Source organism: Perissodus microlepis, chromosome 14 (assembly GCF_051167445.1).
Source record: "Perissodus microlepis isolate ML-2025 ecotype Zambia chromosome 14, ASM5116744v1, whole genome shotgun sequence".
NCBI classification, from domain to species: domain Eukaryota; kingdom Metazoa; phylum Chordata; class Actinopteri; order Cichliformes; family Cichlidae; genus Perissodus; species Perissodus microlepis.
In genome coordinates, this window is record NC_140474.1 from 17,412,164 (window position 1) to 17,431,661 (window position 19,498).

Here is a 19,498-nt window from a genome sequence, read left to right on the forward strand (position 1 = left end):
TCTGGTCCATGACTTCTCTTGGAAGACGGCATCTCGTTCTTTGCTGGGGAAGAGAAACTCTGGGCCTTCTTTCTGACTATAGCGTCGAAGCACCAGTCAGTGTATTCCTTCAGCGCATCCAAATTCTCCTTGTTGTCCTCCAGGGTGTTGGACATTATTATGCAGATATGTGTTGTCAATTTTCTGGTGTGTTTTAAGCTTCAAAAAGTGTCTGTTTAATCTTTATTCCCCCAAGTCTCCAGCGTCTGACCTCACCTAGCATTTCCGTTCCACCTAGCATCCAGGAAGACTTCTACATTATTAGTGCAATTTCTCCCTCTGAAAAATAGAGGTGGGTGGATCGATACAAATATTGATAGTTTATTAGTATTGTTATCGGATCAATATGATATGATATGATATGATATACCTTTATTAGTCCCACAAGGGGAAATACTGGCACGATAGGATTGATACTTTGTTTCTATCATCGTAAGATGATTCATCTCATAAATCATGACACACTGCTCTCCCCTATGTATCTGTATCGCTATTGGCAATACTGGTCCAGTATTTACTTGGTATCAGGTTGATACCAGAATTTGCAGTATTGCACAGCACTTCTTAAAAACAGAAATAAATTGAACAATATATTTTACATTGTATAATACATAACAATTACTACATTGCAAAAAAATGGAAATATGATACAAATTAAAATTAAAATATCCAAATTTGTATTGAATTCATTTTTTTCAGAAGGTTAAATAAACATTCCACTTTCAAAAAAGAATAAAGGTAGCACTTTATATTGATGTCACACTATTAAGCATTAGTATTAAGGTATTATTAAGGTATAAGCAAGTGCTTAAATCATCATTTATGTTGAATTAGTCTGTCATTCATAAATATAGATGTGTTTTTATCAGTATTAATATTATATTTATAAATATATCTGTTACAGTTACACCATGTACAGCTATCACTACTGTACATGGTGTAACTATGTACAGCTATCACTGCTACTACATTACTGCTAGTAATAATCATAATCATAGTCATAATAATATCTCTGTATTTATAAATGTCATAATAAGGAGGGGTAATGCTATACAAAATTATGAATTAAGTACATGTTAATGATTTACTAATATCTTAACAGTAGTTAATACTTTGACATTATTATAAAGTGCTACCAATTTGAATTTTATGGTAATTATTTCATTGTTTAGGCTTTAAAACATTAAGCAAAATGAAATACTGGTGGCAAAATCACAAGGAACCAAATCGTGGTAATACAAGTAATTTTGGATGTGCGAGAAAGCATTTTTCTCACGAAATTGGTGCCTTTCTGCACAGATGTGGCTCCTGGGTATTTCTGATTTGCACCTGCCAGATTCACTTTATATATGATCTCTACTTCCTCTTGCAGCCACACATTTCTTCAGTTGTTCTTTTTTACCCCCTTCAATTTGAAACTAAAACATAATTTTCATCGCTGTTTCACTTTGACCGTGCAAAATGTATAACTGACAAGTCAAGTCAGGTCGGAATTTATTTCTATAGCAGATTTTAAACAACCTCAATTGTTGTACAGGTTATAAGAGATATACGCTACGCATAAAAATCACTAAATCAAAAATAAATATACACTAAAATCATGAAATGAAAAATACACATAAGTCTGTGTTTGCATAATAAAAACTAGTGAACTCTGCTCAACTAGAACTAATAGCAAGCAAGAATAAGTAGGTTTTAAGCAGTGTTTTGAAACGACTAAGAGAGTGGGTGGCTTTTATGTGAAATGATCGGTTGTTCCTTCAATTAGGAGCCACAAATGAAAAGGCTCTATCGCCTCTGCTTTTAAGGTTTGATCTAGGAATATTGAGGAGCAGCTGGAAATGCAGCGACGCAAAAGTTAGTTGAATAAGGTGGTGCCAAACCATTGAGACTCTTGAAAATCTGAAAGTCCCACCAGGCTGATCATCCTCAGTATTTCCCACTTGGTTGGGAAATACTGGTAGGTTGGTGAAAATTAAAGAAAAAACTCAAATCTTCCCTACAGTGATGGAATCCAGCAAATGTTTTGCTTTGGGTGGCATTTTGCTGGAGTGTTTTTTGGGTCTTTTGAACTTTTACGCTCTTCATTACCCTCCCAATGGAATATCTTTTAAGCAAAAAAAAACAGCTTCTTTTCACCTGTAGAGTTCCAGAGGCTTATAGCATCAATACAACACACAGTGAAGTTGTTATGGCAGCACATACTGGTCTAACACAATGTTAATACCAACTTTGTCTTAGTTGTGGCTTTAATTTTCTCACTCATCTGTAGTTTAGTGTAGTGGATACTATTTCTGCAAACTCTTTGCATCTCTGTTGCTCATCTTTGCTGAACCGTTGTTGAGCATGTTGCATAATATGTATCTTACAAACTGTAAACATGAATGTCTTCACGTATCCTCAGTCATCCAGGTAAGGGAATCCCAGGAAGCTGATTCTGTTCATCTGGACGTTAAATTTACAGTTTCAGAAATGTTTCATGACTCATCCAGGTGACTTCTTTGGGCTCTGAATGCAAAATCCAGATGAACAGAATCAACTTTTTGGAAACATGAATGTGGGACTTTCGCAAACTGTAAACACAGTTTTAGATCTGAATCTAGATGATTTGTGATACGTCATCTGCCTGTTATCTTCCCCCAAGTTTCCTTTGTTGTGACTCTGCATGACTGTAAAACTGATGCATAAAAGATAATGACCTTAAAGGAAATGTGCTTAAGTATAATCCAGGTGTTGTAATGTAGATCTATATTGTGAGACCTGATGTTCAGCATTTTAATTTGTAGGCTCATTAGAGGTTTATTCATGGCTGATATTAATGAGATACTTAATGATGCATTGAGTCTGTGATACACACTAGAGAGTATACAGGGAGTGCAGAATTATTAGGCAAATGAGTATTTTGTCCCCATCATCCCCTTCATGCATGTTGTCTTACTCCAAGCTGTATAGGCTCGAAAGCCTACTACCAATTAAGCATATTAGGTGATGTGCATCTCTGTAATGAGAAGGGGTGTGGTCTAATGACATCAACACCCTATATCAGGTGTGCATAATTATTAGGCAACATCCTTTCCTTTGGTAAAATGGGTCAAAAGAAGGACTTGACAGGCTCAGAAAAGTCAAAAATAGTGAGATATCTTGCAGAGGGATGCAGCAGTCTCAAAATTGCAAAGCTTCTGAAGCGTGATCATCGAACAATCAAGCGTTTCATTCAAAATAGTCAACAGGGTCGCAAGAAGCGTGTGGAAAAACCAAGGCGCAAAATAACTGCCCATGAACTGAGAAAAGTCAAGCGTGCAGTTGCCAAGATGCCACTTGCCACCAGTTTGGCCATATTTCAGAGATGCAACATCACTGGAGTGCCCAAAAGCACAAGGTGTGCAATACTCAGAGACATGGCCAAGGTAAGAAAGGCTGAAAGACGACCACCACTGAACAAGACACACAAGCTGAAATGTCAAGACTGGGCCAAGAAATATCTCAAGACTGATTTTTCTAAGGTTTTATGGACTGATGAAATGAGAGTGAGTCTTGATGGGCCAGATGGATGGGCCCGTGGCTGGATTGGTAAAGGGCAGAGAGCTCCAGTCCGACTCAGACGCCAGCAAGGTGGAGGTGGAGTACTGGTTTGGGCTGGTATCATCAAAGATGAGCTTGTGGGGCCTTTTCGGGTTGAGGATGGAGTCAAGCTCAACTCCCAGTCCTACTGCCAGTTTCTGGAAGACACCTTCTTCAAGCAGTGGTACAGGAAGAAGTCTGCATCCTTCAAGAAAAACATGATTTTCATGCAGGACAATGCTCCATCACACGCGTCCAAGTACTCCACAGCGTGGCTGGCAAGAAAGGGTATAAAAGAAGAAAAACTAATGACATGGCCTCCTTGTTCACCTGATCTGAACCTCATTGAGAACCTGTGGTCCATCATCAAATGTGAGATTTACAAGGAGGGAAAACAGTACACCTCTCTGAACAGTGTCTGGCAGGCTGTGGTTGCTGCTGCACGCAATGTTGATGGTGAACAGATCAAAACACTGACAGAATCCATGGATGGCAGGCTTTTGAGTGTCCTTGCAAAGAAAGGTGGCTATATTGGTTGCTGATTTGTTTTTGTTTTGTTTTTGAATGTCAGAAATGTATATTTGTGAATGTGGAGATGTTATATTGGTTTCACTGGTAAAAATAAATAATTGAAATGGGTATATATTTGTTTTTTGTTAAGTTGCCTAATAATTGTGCACAGTAATAGTCACCTGCACACACAGATATCCCCCTAAAATAGCTAAAACTAAAAACAAACTAAAAACTACTTCCAAAAACATTCAGCTTTGATATTAATGGGTTTTTTGGGTTCATTGAGAACATGGTTGTTGTTCAATAATAAAATTATTCCTCAAAAATACAACTTGCCTAATAATTCTGCACTCCCTGTATTCACTGTTATGATGCACCTTTTCACACCACTAGAGGGTGATCTTATTGTGCATGAAGCCAAAGGGCACTTATAACTTAAAAAGTGACTTGCAAGAAAGTCCCTGTTCTGAACAACAGCAGTTGATCTTGTGACCTTTTAAAAAAGACTCCCTCCCCCAAAGCTCACATTTAGTCAGCGGCTCTGTCCACCTGACATTATCAAATAGAGATGTGGTGTGCTTTGCAGAGACCCTGTTTGCATTTACTGGGAAGTAAAACTAAAAAGAAATCACATGAGAGGAGGAGGTGAGAAAACATGGGGGTATATATGGCTAACTTTAAGAGAAAGCTACTTCTCAGAAATGGAAGGCACTCTTTACTAAAGTATATCTAGATAAAAGCTCCTTGAATAAATCAACATCCCAATGTATTTCTCTTTGGTATAATTTAGATATTGAGGTTTGTGCTAGATCCAACCAATCCTCTTTCTCATACAGTTTCAGTGGACTAAGCATAAGTCACATGCAATCACAATAAAAGAAATAGTGTGGTACTCCCATGGGCACCAGACTCGTTCTCTTGTTGGAAAAACTGGGTAAAGCCTGAAACAGTTTAAAAAGATGAGGAAGGCTAGATGACATTGCAGGTTCAGCAGTCTATGTCCTATTTGTTTTAGGGAACTTATGTTAAGCAGTAAATCAATACCCTTTACACATTTACAGTAACGAATGAGCAGAATCCAGCAGACAGAGGAAGAAAAGTAATTTGTATGTGACGCTTTTAAGCCTTGATATGCAGCAGAGACAATGATGGACACAGTGAAAAATCGGAGAATTGTGCAGGAATAAGTGATTGTTAACGGTTTAACAAGGGGTATTTTTATGAGTCATTTCTTAACCAGAAATCGATATATATCTACCCATAACACACATTACGCCGTCAGCTTTCTTTGTTAATCTGCAAAACAGGAGTAATGAACTGAACTACTGAAATTTTGGGTAGGATGAGGTGTAGAGATAAGGCCTGATAGTCACTGTGGTTTCTTGCACACATACTGTAGATAAAAGTATATACTTTATTCATGTGATATTTAAAGATATAGGTTGCCTTGCATCCCTCATGTTAGATAATGTAAGTTTCTAAAGAACATGGAAAAATATTGCTGCCTAATCACACATAATAACTCGCATGCTGGCGACATATTAATATGGCTTAATGCATGATGAAGCTATATGCCTGTTATCCACACAAGCTAATGATTTATTCTTATCATCAAGTGAAGTCTGACTTTCAAGACCTTTATTTTTGATTTATTTAAGTGTTAGTACAGAAAAGTAAGCACATTCACCCAAACTGGGGCTATAATTAACATAGATCTTTAGTTGTCTCTGTTCTTCTATCTTCAGCCATGGTTAAGTGCAAAAGAAAAAAAAGAAACAACATATGCAATGCATCAAACCACAAAGGAGGTCGTGCTGAACAAAGTGTCACAGGAAAAGGTAGACAAAACCTAAAAGAGGAAACCAGTGATAAGACGAGTTTCCTGAGTTTAAATTTTATATTTGTCAGTGAAAAAACAGAAATTACATAAACAAAAGAGTATACAAAGTGAACTGATAAACACCAGAATGAGTCTTTGATAGTAACTACTGCCTACATTTTAGGGGGGGGGGAAAGTGAAAGGGGAATTCCTGAAAACTTCCTCTTCTCATATCTGGTGTAGACACACTCCAACTGTGTTTTTTTTTCTGATAGTGCTCAACACTAATTACATTATGAGCCCAGTGAGAGCATGGAAAGGGGAAAAGAAAAAACAAAAGAGGAAGAAAAAGGCTCTCTTGTTGAGAAAGGCAAGAGCAAGCGGGAGATGAAACTAGCAGCAACGTCATGGATATAGTCACAACAGGAAACTCATCATCTGAGAGGGAGGGGAGTTAGGCGAGCGACAAAGATACTTGGTGAGAACTATGTAAATAAAGTCATTTTCGAAAAACAAGGGGCCTCTTCTTCTTCGTACCGCAGATGTGTAGGCAGCACAGTATCAGCAGAAAACAGCTGCTTCCTCCTTGTTAATATTAATCAACAGTTTAGTTTAGCTCTTCTGTACAGTTACACAGAGCCACTGTGGAGGCTGGATGTTTCTGTCGGTGATGATTGGAATAAGGGACTCTATTGGCGACTACTAACCGGATTCTAACTAAATGGTGTATTTCCAGATACTTGAAATGGATATCAAAGCCAAATTGCTGGGTTTTGTCTTCTTAATGATCTACATGAGCCTTGTGTCAGGTAATTAAAAGCTTTTCTTATGCTCTATTTGTAATCTTACTTAGTATGTCCAGTTACGGAAAAAAGTCACAGTTGATCATTTACTTAAATAACGATTTAAAAAGTATTTAGAAGGTACTATATTTTTCCTTCATGATCATTTATAATATTTTTATTATTTCTATGATCAGATGAAGCCTCATACAATCATACCAGTAAATGAGCTGAACGGCAAGAGTGGAAATTCTGTTCCCTTTCCAAAAAACCCAGAGTCACTTAGTTGGAGATCCCATAAATCAAAGCTTGTCAGCTTTTGACCACAAGTTTCACACAAAAACGTCTGGCAGTAACACTTTCGGAATATGTTCAGAGGGTTTTACATTACCATTGACTTTATAGCTCATTCCCTATATACAGGAATTCGAAGCTTCGTGTTTGAAAAAGATATGTGTATATATATATATATATATATATATATATTTTTTTTTTTAAACTTCCATTATTGTAACAATTAATGTACGTCTTAACCTCTTTTTTTCAATATCAGGAGCAGAGGGCATTCCTGGTCCTGCCAAAGTGATGGTGAAAATTTTGGATGGCGATGTAATACTACATTGGGACACACCTGAAGATGCACCTTCAAACTATTACTACAATGTGGAAATGGCAAAGTAAGTTTAACTTACATATCAGTAAGAATCCTATTACAGACTTACAATATGCCAATCTCTGAACTTCCTTATCCTTATTTCTTTTTAATTACATTAATTACATTTTTCAACTAAGAGTTACTAAACCTTTTTTTAAGTTCATATTTTTATTTTGGTGACTGTTTTCTGTCCTTAGGTACCAAGATGACTGGGCCATGTTGGCAAGTTGCACACTGATTAATGATACCTACTGCAGCCTTAACAGTTTTATAACTGATTTTGAATCTGGCTACAAGGTCAGAGTTCAGCTGGTAGCAGGGGGTGATGAGTCTATTTGGGTTCGTAAGAAATTTCTCCTGAATGAAAGTAAGCACAATTTGTTGTGTTATTTTTAGATTAAAATGCCCTAATTAATAATTCAGACACATAATAAGATTATTTTCTTTCCTTTCTCTGATCATAGGCAAACTGCAACCTCCCTCCTTCACATTGTGGGCTACATCCAGCACTATAACCGTCTCTGTTCACCCAAAACCCATTTTGAAGAAGATTTTTCCTTTTGGTTTAAAGTACACCATCTACCTAGAGGAGAAAGGACAAGATAATAAGGTAGGTTAGGATTAGGTTAAAGCAATAAGGTTTTTATACCTTTTCCAACAACTTCACAATTTAAGCCTGGAAAATATAATGAATTGCCCTTATTTTCATTATTTAAAGCTTATTTAAAGAAAAAAACAGCTGATTATGTTCTTGCCCTACAGAATACCACGGCATACTTGAAGGATGACACGGAAGAGGATCAGAAGACTACTTTCACTTCTCTCCATTGGGGTAAAGAGTACTGTGTCAGCATCAAGTTAGAGGGCAGTGGAAATCTCCCCACCAGCAGTGTTTCCAAAAAACAGTGTCTGCTGTTGCCAGAGCAAGGTAAAGAAAAAAATGGTAGATTATTTAAGAAGATTATTAAATACGTCACCTATAAATCACATTTACACAGGGCCTGAAAACAGGGATGGCAGCTAAATGCCAAACATTTGAAAAATTTTCAGCATTAAAACAAATCTTAATAAAGCATCTATCGTCCACTGCGTGTGGTAGATTTGATTAGATTTAGATTACACCTTTATGAAGTATCATTGTTAGTATGATATAAGCTCAGCTATAGCCTTGCTTTTTTTCAGCAAGACACTCACATTTGGTAAATTCTTTGGTGCTTTTGCTCTTTTCAGAATATTACATTATTGCCGTATCATCCCTATCATTTGTGGTTGGGCTGGCATTAATTGCAGTCATAGCAGTCTTCCTGCTGTGTTACCTGAAACGTCCAGAGAAAACACCTGCTGCACTGGTAAGTACAGTAAACTATAGACAACTGTGCACACTTGTAGTGTCAACTATTTGGAAAACAGAAAAACAGTATTTTGAAAAGAGATCTTACAATGTACACTAATCCAATGGTTCATAAATCAAACCTAATTTTCTTTTTTCTTTGACTCACCTTAGAAATCCCCTGCTAGTGGCTGGCTTCCACTAGCTGTTGAAGATGGGACTGTGGAGGTGGTTACAGACAAAGGATGGTTTCTGTCACCATACAGAAAAGACATGAAAGATGGTGTGAAAGACCCAATCAGTCATCTTACAGTAACAGAGGACAATGAAGAAGAGGAGAGGAGGACCAGCATGGATAGTGGGCTCAGTTTGGAGTCTAACTCAAACATTGAAGAGAATCCGCCAACAAGACAAGATGACAGTGGCTGTGGAAGCATGGGAGGACCTGAAAGCACAACTAGCAGCCAAACAGATTACCCACTTGAGAATGAGCGGGCTGATTCCATTCGGAAAAGAGAGGACAGTGGGGTGGGTCTGGGCTGCCAGATGATTTCTTGCATTAACCTGGATGGGCAGGACAGTGGGCCTCTAAAAGAGTCTGCTGCTGGAGGCAACTATCGCAGCCAGAGTCCTTCAGATGTGCAGATGCAAGCTTCTGATAACGAGGAAACATTTAAACAGATACTTCCAGACTTGGTTTTGGCCGAGGTGGTCACGGGCTACAGAGCTGGGCCTCAGTCGTGTATCTGTTCAGGAGCTGGTCAGTGCATTTGGTGTCATCAGCAAGGCCACGATGAAACCAAAGTCATCAAACAATATAGAAAAGTGTCTATTGAAAATGGACTACTTGTAAGCCAATCTGATTTAATAGACTCTTACAAAGGAGATGTTACACATCCAGGTTACTCTAGAGAGAAACAAACTGACACACACATGATGGATGACTTAGAATCAATCTTTCCACTGAGGGATTTTCCTCTGCTGACCTCTCTGTCCCCACTGCCCTTAGTGAAGTGTGGGCAGGACTTCAATATGAACAATGTGTCCCTTTCTCTCTGCGATGTACAGCTGAAAATTGACTGATAAACTGTGAGATGTGACAAAACACTTTATTTAAAAAGAAAAAAATCCTGCCACCGCATGTTACAGTGCAATACTGGAGCAATAAACTCACATTTTCTACACTTAATGAAACAGAAGCACTAGAGTGAGGTAAAATGTTCCAGTGCCAGAAAGTGAAAAAACATGCGGAAATCTTGGGGATAAAACCGAGTGGTTAACAGGCAGTTACTGAACATACTGTAGGAAGGAAACAGAGGTTAGATTACAGAGCTACTGACTGGTAACTGTTGGAAGGAGTCTTGGGAGATTATGAAGACTGAGAAGATTCTAAGAAACGCCCTTTTTAACCCTGTTTCACTGAGTCTATTTACAACTGACTAATGTGTTGTCTGCCGGAAGTGAAACTGTGTGGGGAGCACTGAAGAGAAACGGCTTGATAGTTATGTGCTCTTGGACATTTTGTGATTTCATCGCCGCCAACAATGAACTTTATTGCAGTTGCCCACATGAGAATGTTCTTATTTCTCAGCAGTGTGTTTAATTCACACAGTTTCGTGATACTTAATCAATCCACAAACTTTTTACAATAACAAGTGGTTTCACGTTACTTAACAAGCAAACTTTGATATAAAGAGCATTTTGTGTCTGATTCTCTTTCATGTTTTCTTACATGGCAAAATATTTTCATGTTTGTGCTTATAAGACCAGCTACTTCTTTGTTCAATCTATTTATTGGTCTATTTATTTAATGTCTTTGTTGATACATGTGCTACTCATGATTAAAACTTGGACTAGTCTGTAAAATTCATATGTTGCCAAGATTCCTAAAAACAATGCCTAAACCTAGCTAAACAGTGAGTGAAAAGTGGAAAAAGTGAAAGTGGAACGTGAAAATATTTTTTGAAAAGAATTATTAAATTAAGTTAAAAAGTCAAACTCTTTTCATTTGAATTTAAGTCTTATCCAGTCACCTGCAACTTTATGTAGCATTGCAAAGTATTTTGTTGAACAGCAAACGTTTTATCCAATTTAGATTTAAGCGAAGATTATTTTTAGACACTCACAAATCAGTGAAACCAGTTGACAGACGACATGTTGTTTTCAGAAACCATGACTAAAGAAAACCCAAGGAAAACCCTGAGACAACAAAATGATACCTTCTTTAAAGAACCATTACACAAGACAATCTGTAGGCTACTAGGGATCTCCATATGCAAATTATGTACAGGAACCAGGTCAGTGGTTTTGAAGCTTCTAAACTGAGAAACAAACACTTCCTCTGTCAGGCCTTACCCCATTTCTAAAAAGTCCCGAGAAGAGAATGAATATTGTCAATATGGGTTGATTTCCATACACGAAACACAGCATTAGGGGAATCCTGTGACAAGTATTCTATGCATAAACTGCATACAGGGAAGTAAGACAGTTTCATGCAACTTATCATAATATTTTTACATATACACTGATGATTATTGTAGAACGTTAACATGTTGGGAATTCCTGTGGTAAAACTTTCTTTTTGCGCTCCTACTGTTCCCCTACTTTTTTGAATGTCTGTGCATTCTCCAGGTTGGTAATTGAACTTGAGGGGAACTCCCGGTTCAATTACCAAAACTGGAAAAATATTTGGCTAATTTTAAGACAATTAAAATGCAACACAAAACTTCCAAAACTGGGTTTTGTTCTCTGTATGATTTCAAAATATGCCTACACCCACATTAGTTAACAAGGAGAAACATGTCACTTTGTTTTTCCCATTATTGCTAGATTAAATCCTTCTCTGTTGAGAAGTTACTGTACTTACAGTACTAGAGCAAATGCATAGACAAGTTATGGCAGGTATCACAAGAACTATAGTGCAGCTTATGCTTTATCTTATGTTGCCAGCAAAGACTAACATCACAGAAATAAAACACATTAAAAGAAGAGTCTCAGTTTTCATCTTTTCATCAAAAAAATGAAAAGCCTTCCTCACATGATCGCCAGCTTAATTCCCAATGAAATAACGAAAATATGGAACTGTTCTCCATTTAATCACTGAGTCAATAAACTGCTATCCTACTATAGAAAATCCTTAACAATACAACTGTTCAGTGCTGAGAATCTAATATTCCTGCAATAAAACAACGGCAAATCTAAATCTGAACCCAAGTAAAAAAAAGAACAACTTTTATTTACCTATTTTTGGTGGTGTTTACCAATAAAAACAATAAATATTAAATGTTAAATGTTAACCAGAGTATTGGAACTGTTTCAGAATTACTATTAGAAAAGACAGTTTTGCATGTAATCTTATATTTACTCTTTGCTGACTCATATTTTGAGACTTGTTAAACTACGTGAAATATCTTTGTCTTAAAAAAAATATATCTGAGTGATGTTGTGAAGATATAAGACCTCAATGTCTAAAACCAAAAGGTTTATGCATTTCCCCGTGGTTTCATAGCTGATTTTTGTCAGTTCACTAATCCATGCATATCCAATGATCAGTGACTGCAAATATCTTCACATGCAAATTTATGTGCAGTCAGTGAAATATTTTGGGCACTGAAAAGTTAATACATTATATTTTCTATTTTAGAGCTTTAGTAGAGAATGTAAGTGTATTGTTGTACAGATATGAAGGTTTGTTTTTACAGTTTGAGTTAAAAACCATCTAAAACTATTTCGGTTGTGGAAAAACTTTTGTCTTTTGTGAGATATGACTCATTTTCACTGAATTCAAAAGATGACATTTATTCACCCCCACCTCAGAGAGGTCATTGTTTTTTCAATACATGAGTTAGACAAGGTTCAGTTTCATTATGGGAAATAAAATAATGAGACTATAAGGACTCTACCAACTATCACAAGTATCAGAAAGGAACCATTATGTGCATGTGCATTAGGAGGGAAGTCACCTGCAGCTTACCAGAAAACTGCCGTGTTGCTGTGGTTGAGTTGTTGATATTCTGCCTTCAATGCAAAAAAAAAAATCTCTTCTGCAATACAAGTGTATATATGCTTCCTCCCATTGGTGTGTGTGCATATGTGTGTGCATACTCAAATCTGTATCACGGGACACCACAACATCTTGTCAGTTTCTCATGACACACAACAAAACTGCCAGTGCGAAATTGGACGCAAATATTTATTTACATGTATTTTATATTCTTAAAATCACATGATATTAACAGCAACATAGTTCTGCATATACAGAAAAAAATGCAACACCTCTCCTTGTTTTAAGAAAAAGTTTGCATTTTCTTAAACATAACTATAGAATAAAGTTGTTGCATGATACAAATATAATCAAAAGGAATCAAAAAGTAACATGGTAAACAAACCCCTCAGTCTGGGTTTTCCTCAGGCTTTTACACCAACATAAAGCAGCAAATAACAAGCAGGAACAGAGCCATACATGTTGAAAAAAGGTAGGTGGTGTGTAGGAAAGTGACAAACGACTGAATGCCTTCCATCAAGGTGATGATCGAAACACAGACAAGATGTTATTTCATGCTTCTGCTAATGGAGAAGGGAGGGGGAGCCTTCTTCAGGCCGACTTTGCTGTGAAGCATAAAATCAAAAGTACCCATGTGATCATGAAGCAAAGGAGGAAATAAAACTTTTAAAATGATGTGAAAGGTCTACACTCAAAGGTCATTGTTGAAAAAATCTACTTACGTGAGCACTTTGTCTTTCACCGATGGAGCTACAGAATAAAAGGAGACATAATAAGTAAGGTTTCTAAAGCACAATAGTGTGGTGGCTTTATCATGCTATAGCATTACTGCTGGGCAGTGATGCAGTCAAGCATTTAACCACACATATGACAGTTTCAGAAGGATATTTAGAGAGTTGTTTCAGTCAAATTATTACACCATGTGGATAGTTTCTTTTATTTTCCTTTTTTGTGCATGTTGAAATCGATGTTTCTGAAAAATAAGCGGGTTCATTCCACTTCTGTGGAACTGACTCTCTCTTGACCTCCTGTACATACTGACTTTGAATAGAACCAAAAATTTCATATTTGGAAAGTTCAACTTTTTTGTTGCCACTGATCTTCAGTCTCACATACCTCAACCTTTTCTCCCTTTTTCCCTTTCTTAAGCATGGCTACTTGAAAGCCACCTTTCCACTGACACCATTTCTGATTAAGCCTTAGTGCACAGTAGATCGATCAGCTGAAGAGCCAGATGCATCTGTCAGGAAACAATCCTTTGCTGGATTGTTTCCTCTTTCTTAAGAACGTGACTTTCAGATTCTAAATTTATGCTATGTCTCCATACAACACTGGCTCATCCCTTGAGTTAGTTGCTTTTTTTATGCTTGAATTACTCAATGTAATTTACTTCAGTTTGAAGTGGCTTAACAAACAAAACGAGCAAACAAAAAAATCTGAAAATGGGAAGGTACAAGGACTGGAGCTAAAAAGCGGACATTGTCCAAAGAAAAACTTTGGCTCTTTGGAAGCAAAATATAAAGAAATGAGAATTTCACAATTTGTGATGCAAATTTGTGATGCAAAAAAAGTTGATTTGTTTTATGAATTCAATACCCTTGTTACTCACAGTCAGTGGTTAGTATAATGACTTATAATGACTGTTAGACTTGATTAAGTGTACGTTTTTTAATTGGGGAAGCAGCAGAGATGCTGTAGACACAAGCTATATTCTTCGTGACCAAAAGGAGACAAGAAGAAGTATGCTTTTGTTATCTCACCTTTTTTCTTGCAGCATTTTTTACACTTTTTACATTTGTACTTGCAGCAGAATTGTACAATGCCTATGGTGAATAGAATGAACAGGATTCCAAAGCCAACAAGAATCCCAACGGCCGTTGAGTTTACTCTGCTTTCTGCAAATAGAAAATTAGTTAATTAGATCAATACTACAGACTAATACATTTTCCAATAGCCTTACAGGCATGTAAATAATAATAAACAAGGTTTTAAATGACACGGAAATTGAATTTCATGGGGTATTTCTAACAAAAATTAATTACCAAACAGTCTGTCTAGTTTCTTGGGCCTAATTAGATCAATATATATATATATATATATATATATATATATATATATATATATATATATATATACATATATATATATGTGTGTGTGTGTGTGTGTGTGTGTGTGTGTGTGTGTGTGTGTGTGTGTGTGTGTGTGTTTGTTTTGAATGAATATTGTCCCTGATTCTAATTGGAAAATCAATCTGTAGCAAAAAATAAAACTGGCCATTGCCATTGTGGTTCTCTTTGATGCAAAACTGAGAGACCAAGTGTACAGACAGTTAAGAGTATTGCTTTCAATAAAAACAAGTATCACACCATAAACTCTTTATAAACTTCCAGAACCGTTAACAGCTTTCAAGAAAGATCTCTGTAAGTTAAAAGGTGACAGCTTGTAATACATAATGCATGTAAAACGCCTAGTCACTGTATGAAACAGAAAAGCAAAACCAGCAACACATTTAAAGGCAGTGTATCTATAGAAAAAACAAGAAAGAAATGAAGTTTGAAGAAAACTTTCTGCGAAAGTCCAGTATGTGACAAGAAAGATAAATCTGAGTCATTACACAGAACAGTTTTTGATACTTTCTCGCGTGTGTCACATTTACTGTAAACAAAACTAAAAAAAGGTATCTCAGCTTAAAGACTCTTACCACCATTCCCCATAGTTGATTTCTCAGGATGACTGTTGTTATCAGTTTTCTTTCTTTGAGTCTCCCCCGTCTGTTTGGAGTTGATCTGTGTCACTCACTTTCTCGACTTTACATCAGCCTTTTTTAAGTTATTTGCCTCAACTGTGAACTAGACCAAAGGTTCTCTGTCGTCTGCTCTCTTTTCCTGCATCTGCTTTTCCATGTCCCCATACCAGTCATGCTTTAAAACCGGTTCATCTTCTTTCTATATTCTCCACCTCCTCTACCCTACCTTCATTAACAATTGCTAGAACAATAGAAGTGGTTCTACTGGCCTGTCATTCCTTTTGCATTGTCACTCTGCGAGCAGTGGAAAACCTTTTAACAAATCAGTCACCAGTTTGATGATTAAATAACCGGGCACGCAAACTCAAAAATAGAAAGTTAAGCTTTAAGAATACTATGTTGAACATAGAGCCTTACATTTGTGATGAGACTATTTTGTGACTTTAAATCAGGACATAGAGCAATCTACTAACTGTAAGATTGGTAGTTAAATCTCTGGCTCTCTTTGCCATTAAGATAAAGACTGCAGTCCCTGTATTTGCCCCTGTATCAGTATCTTAGGCATGAGACTGAACCCCAGGATGCTCCTGATATAAAGTACTTAAATGTAGGAAAAAGTGATTGTATGAATGGGTGAATGAGGCATGTTATACAAACTGCTTTAAGTTCTCAAGTTGAGTAGAAAAGTCTTCTACATAAAATCCTGTTCATTTACTATCCATCTATTTGACACCTGAATTAGGTGGTGCATTGGGACTCCTGCTGGATGGCTGAGTTATCACACATCTTTGTGACAGCAAACAGTAAGTGAAACCAAATTTTACCTGGGTGAAACAGCATATGAATAGATCTGAGTCAAAAAGCAGTATTGGTATTGAGTCACAAGTTGCATACAAAGAAGTCTGAAAATACAACATGCTGCAAAGGTTTTGTATAAGTGTAAAAAGTCACAAGTTTAAAATAAAAGTTTCCAGCCAGAAGATAATTTTTTGTTATTGGCTAGTTGTTTTTTTATTTTCAGTTTTTTCCCTGTGAAAGTGTCACATAATAGGTGGGCTTCTGTAGAATATACAAGGAGAATCCAGTGCAGTGACCCACCAGCTCCAGGACCTTAAAGTGAACCTTTTGGGATTCATTTTTATATTTTTTGTCCTTCACAGGTTTTCTTGATAGTGAGCCTATGTATATTGTATGTTGTTATATTATATTGTGCATATTTTGTCTATCTGTGTGTTGTTGTACATGAGAATAGAAAATGGTTGCTATAAACTCACCACAATTTAACAAGTACTGTGCAAAACAAGTCTAAAAGACGTGCTGACACTTATGCACGAGCCATTACCAGTGGTTAAATGTTTCCTGTTATTAAAACTGTCTGAGTGAATCATATTCTGACATCACGAGCCTAATCACAAAATGCAAACCACAACGCTGCACAGCAAGTTAAATGCCTTCCCTAACTGCATATCTTAAACTGATAAATGTGACACATTCTCTTGCTGCTGACAAACCCAGATCAAAATGTCTTTAACACCTCCACATTTATCTGGAATTTGAGCTAAATGTGTTACCTCAGTAACACATTTAGCCCTTTTATTTTTCCTTCCGTTATTCAACTTTTCTACCCTTAATGCTGTTTCATCTCCAGGTATTTATGATGTGGAATTGTAGCATTTACTTGTGGGAAAATTCCTGCTTATCGAAAGGAACCAAAAGAGAGCAAAGAAATTGGTGTTGCAGTTGTGCTCCACTTTTGAATTATTAGTTTGCGTATTATTTATCTCGCTTAGCCAGTCTAGTTTCACTCGACCAGCCACATTAACAGTATTTGCCCTCAGTTCTGGCTCCTGAGGGTTTTTGTAGTTCACTGACTTTACTTGCGCAGCATCATAAGGTCACAATTTTAAATCATCCAAAATTTTAACCATAATGACATTTACTTCCTGTTGTTCTTAAAATAAGATAATCATCACAGTAAGCGTTAGCTTTTAACAGTTAAATAAGTATTGAAACTATAAGACATTCACCCGCACTTCTTACCATCATTGATCTGCTGTGGAGGGGTGACAAAATATCTTGCTCTACTGGCTTGTTGCTTATATTTGTTGCACAAATGTATTTGTGGCACTTTGCATGTGAACAGTAAACAAGAAAGTTTGTATCACATGTATCGAGACTAACAGTGTAACCTGTAGTCCCAAACCATCTATATGTGCACAGTGATCCTGACTGACTGCAGTTTTATCTATTTTGACCTCTGGCAATGTATGCCCAGTCACTGCATTCCTGTGGCTGCACGTTGCTGATGTGCTGCTGCTTGCTTATTAGAAGCTTGGCTCACAGAGCAACGCTGCCGGGTGCAGTACCTACACCCAAAGCCAGATGTCTGACTGAAATATGCAGGCAAAACTAAACCTGATATTTGAGCACTTTGCTTTGCAATTTCTATCAAACAGAAAATGTTAGTTTGATGTCTATTGTTATTTGTAGTAACATGATTAACAGTATTTTTTATTTTGAGCCTTATTTTTTATCTTTCTTTTTTTTTTCTTTCAGTAATCTTTTTTGCAAAACTGTAGTGCATATATTGGTTTTCCTAATAACAACAATATGGTGACTGTTGAGGCCTTTCTTAAGTTTTGCATCTACAGGATGGGCCATTTATATGGATACACCGTAATAAAATGGGGATGGTTGGTGATATTAAAGTCCTGTTTGTGTCACATTAGTATATGTGAGGGGGCAAACTCCTCAAGATGGGTGGTGACCATGGTGGCCATTTAGAAGTCGGCCATCTTGGATACAACTTTTGTTTTTCCAATAGGAAGAGGGCCATATGACACATCAAACTTATTGGTAATGTCACAAGAAAAACAATGGTGTGCTTGGTTTCAATGTAACTTTATTCTTTCATGAGTTATTTACAAGTTTCTAACCACTTATAAAATGTGTTCAATGTGCTGCCCATTGTGTTGGACTGTCAATGCAACCCTCTTCTCCCACTCTTCACACACCGATAGCAACACCGCAGGAGAAATGCCAGCACAGGCATCCAGTATCCGTAGTTTCAGGTGCTGCACATCTCGTATCTTCACACCATAGACAATTGCCTTCAGATGACCTCAAAGATAAAAGTCTAAGGGGGTCGGATCGGGAGACCTTGGGGACCATTCAACTGGCCCACGATGACCAATCCACTTTCCAGGAAACTGTTCATCTAGGAATGCTCGGACCTGGCACCCATAATGTGGTGGTGCACCATCTTACTGGAAAAACTCAGGGAACGTGCCAGCTTCAGTGCATAAAGAGGGAAACACATCTTGAGGAGTTTGCCCCCTCACATATACTAATGTGCCACAAACAGGACTTTAATACCACCGACCATTCCCATTTTATTACGGTGTATCCATATAAATGCCCCACCCTGTATTTTAATATCTATATATATAAACATGATGTTGACAAATGATACAATGGCCATCAGTAAGTTTCAGAAGTTACAGAGACCGTGGAGGCCATTTGAGTACAGTGAACCCATTATCAAGTTCAAGAAACAAGTTTGATACAGCCATCAGAAAATGGGTACACTGTAGTCATAAAGGGAAGGGTATGATCAGCAGTAATGATCACATAGGCTGTGGCATTTAAATAACACTCAGTTGATGCTAAGGTGACCAAAATATACAAAGAAAATATCCTTCATAGTATTATACTACCACGATCGTGGCTCAAGAGTTGTAATCAGAAGGTTGCCGGTTCGAGCCCCGGCTCTGACAGTCTAGGTCATTGTGTCCTTGGGCAAGACACTTCACCCGTTGCCTACTGGTGGTGGTCAGAGGGCCCGGTGGCGCCAGTGTCCGGCAGCCTCGCCTCTGTCAGTGCGCCCCAGGGCAGTTGTGGCTACAATGTAGCTTGCCACCACCAGTGTGTGAATGTGTCGATGACTGAATGTAATGTAAAGTGCTTTGGGGTCCATAGGGACCAAGTAAAACTCTACACAAATACAGGCCATTTACCAGTCCGATTCATGAGTTCATGTTGTTTATTCTT

The 19,498-nt window shown here is 37.3% G+C and overlaps 1 protein-coding gene and 1 long non-coding RNA gene across 2 annotated transcripts; one reads left to right on the plus strand and one right to left on the minus strand.

The window, feature by feature from the left end:
- The first annotated feature begins 6,417 nt into the window (after positions 1–6,417).
- Positions 6,418–12,383, plus strand: il10ra (interleukin 10 receptor, alpha). Its single transcript, XM_084951426.1, has 7 exons — positions 6,418–6,741; positions 7,268–7,391; positions 7,567–7,736; positions 7,834–7,979; positions 8,132–8,297; positions 8,600–8,718; positions 8,874–12,383. Exons 1-7 carry the CDS (start codon positions 6,654–6,656, stop codon positions 9,780–9,782), a joined length of 1,722 nt encoding a protein of 573 aa, XP_084807552.1. The 5' UTR covers positions 6,418–6,653; the 3' UTR covers positions 9,783–12,383.
- Positions 12,384–12,417: 34 nt separating this feature from the next.
- Positions 12,418–16,472, minus strand: LOC146373770 (uncharacterized). Its single transcript, XR_014802257.1, has 4 exons — positions 15,404–16,472; positions 14,463–14,597; positions 13,425–13,452; positions 12,418–13,307 (listed from the first exon to the last, which is right to left on the minus strand). It is a non-coding gene; the product is annotated as an uncharacterized LOC146373770 (long non-coding RNA).
- Between the last annotated feature and the right edge of the window lie 3,026 nt (positions 16,473–19,498).

Coding starts and splice junctions, on each gene's coding strand:
- il10ra (XM_084951426.1), top strand. CDS start 6,654: ATGGTGTATTTCCAGATACTTGAAATGGATATCAAAGCCAAATTGCTG. Junction 7,737..7,833: donor GAAATTTCTCCTGAATGAAA/GTAAGCACAATT, acceptor CTCTGATCATAG/GCAAACTGCAACCTCCCTCC. Junction 8,298..8,599: donor TCTGCTGTTGCCAGAGCAAG/GTAAAGAAAAAA, acceptor TGCTCTTTTCAG/AATATTACATTATTGCCGTA.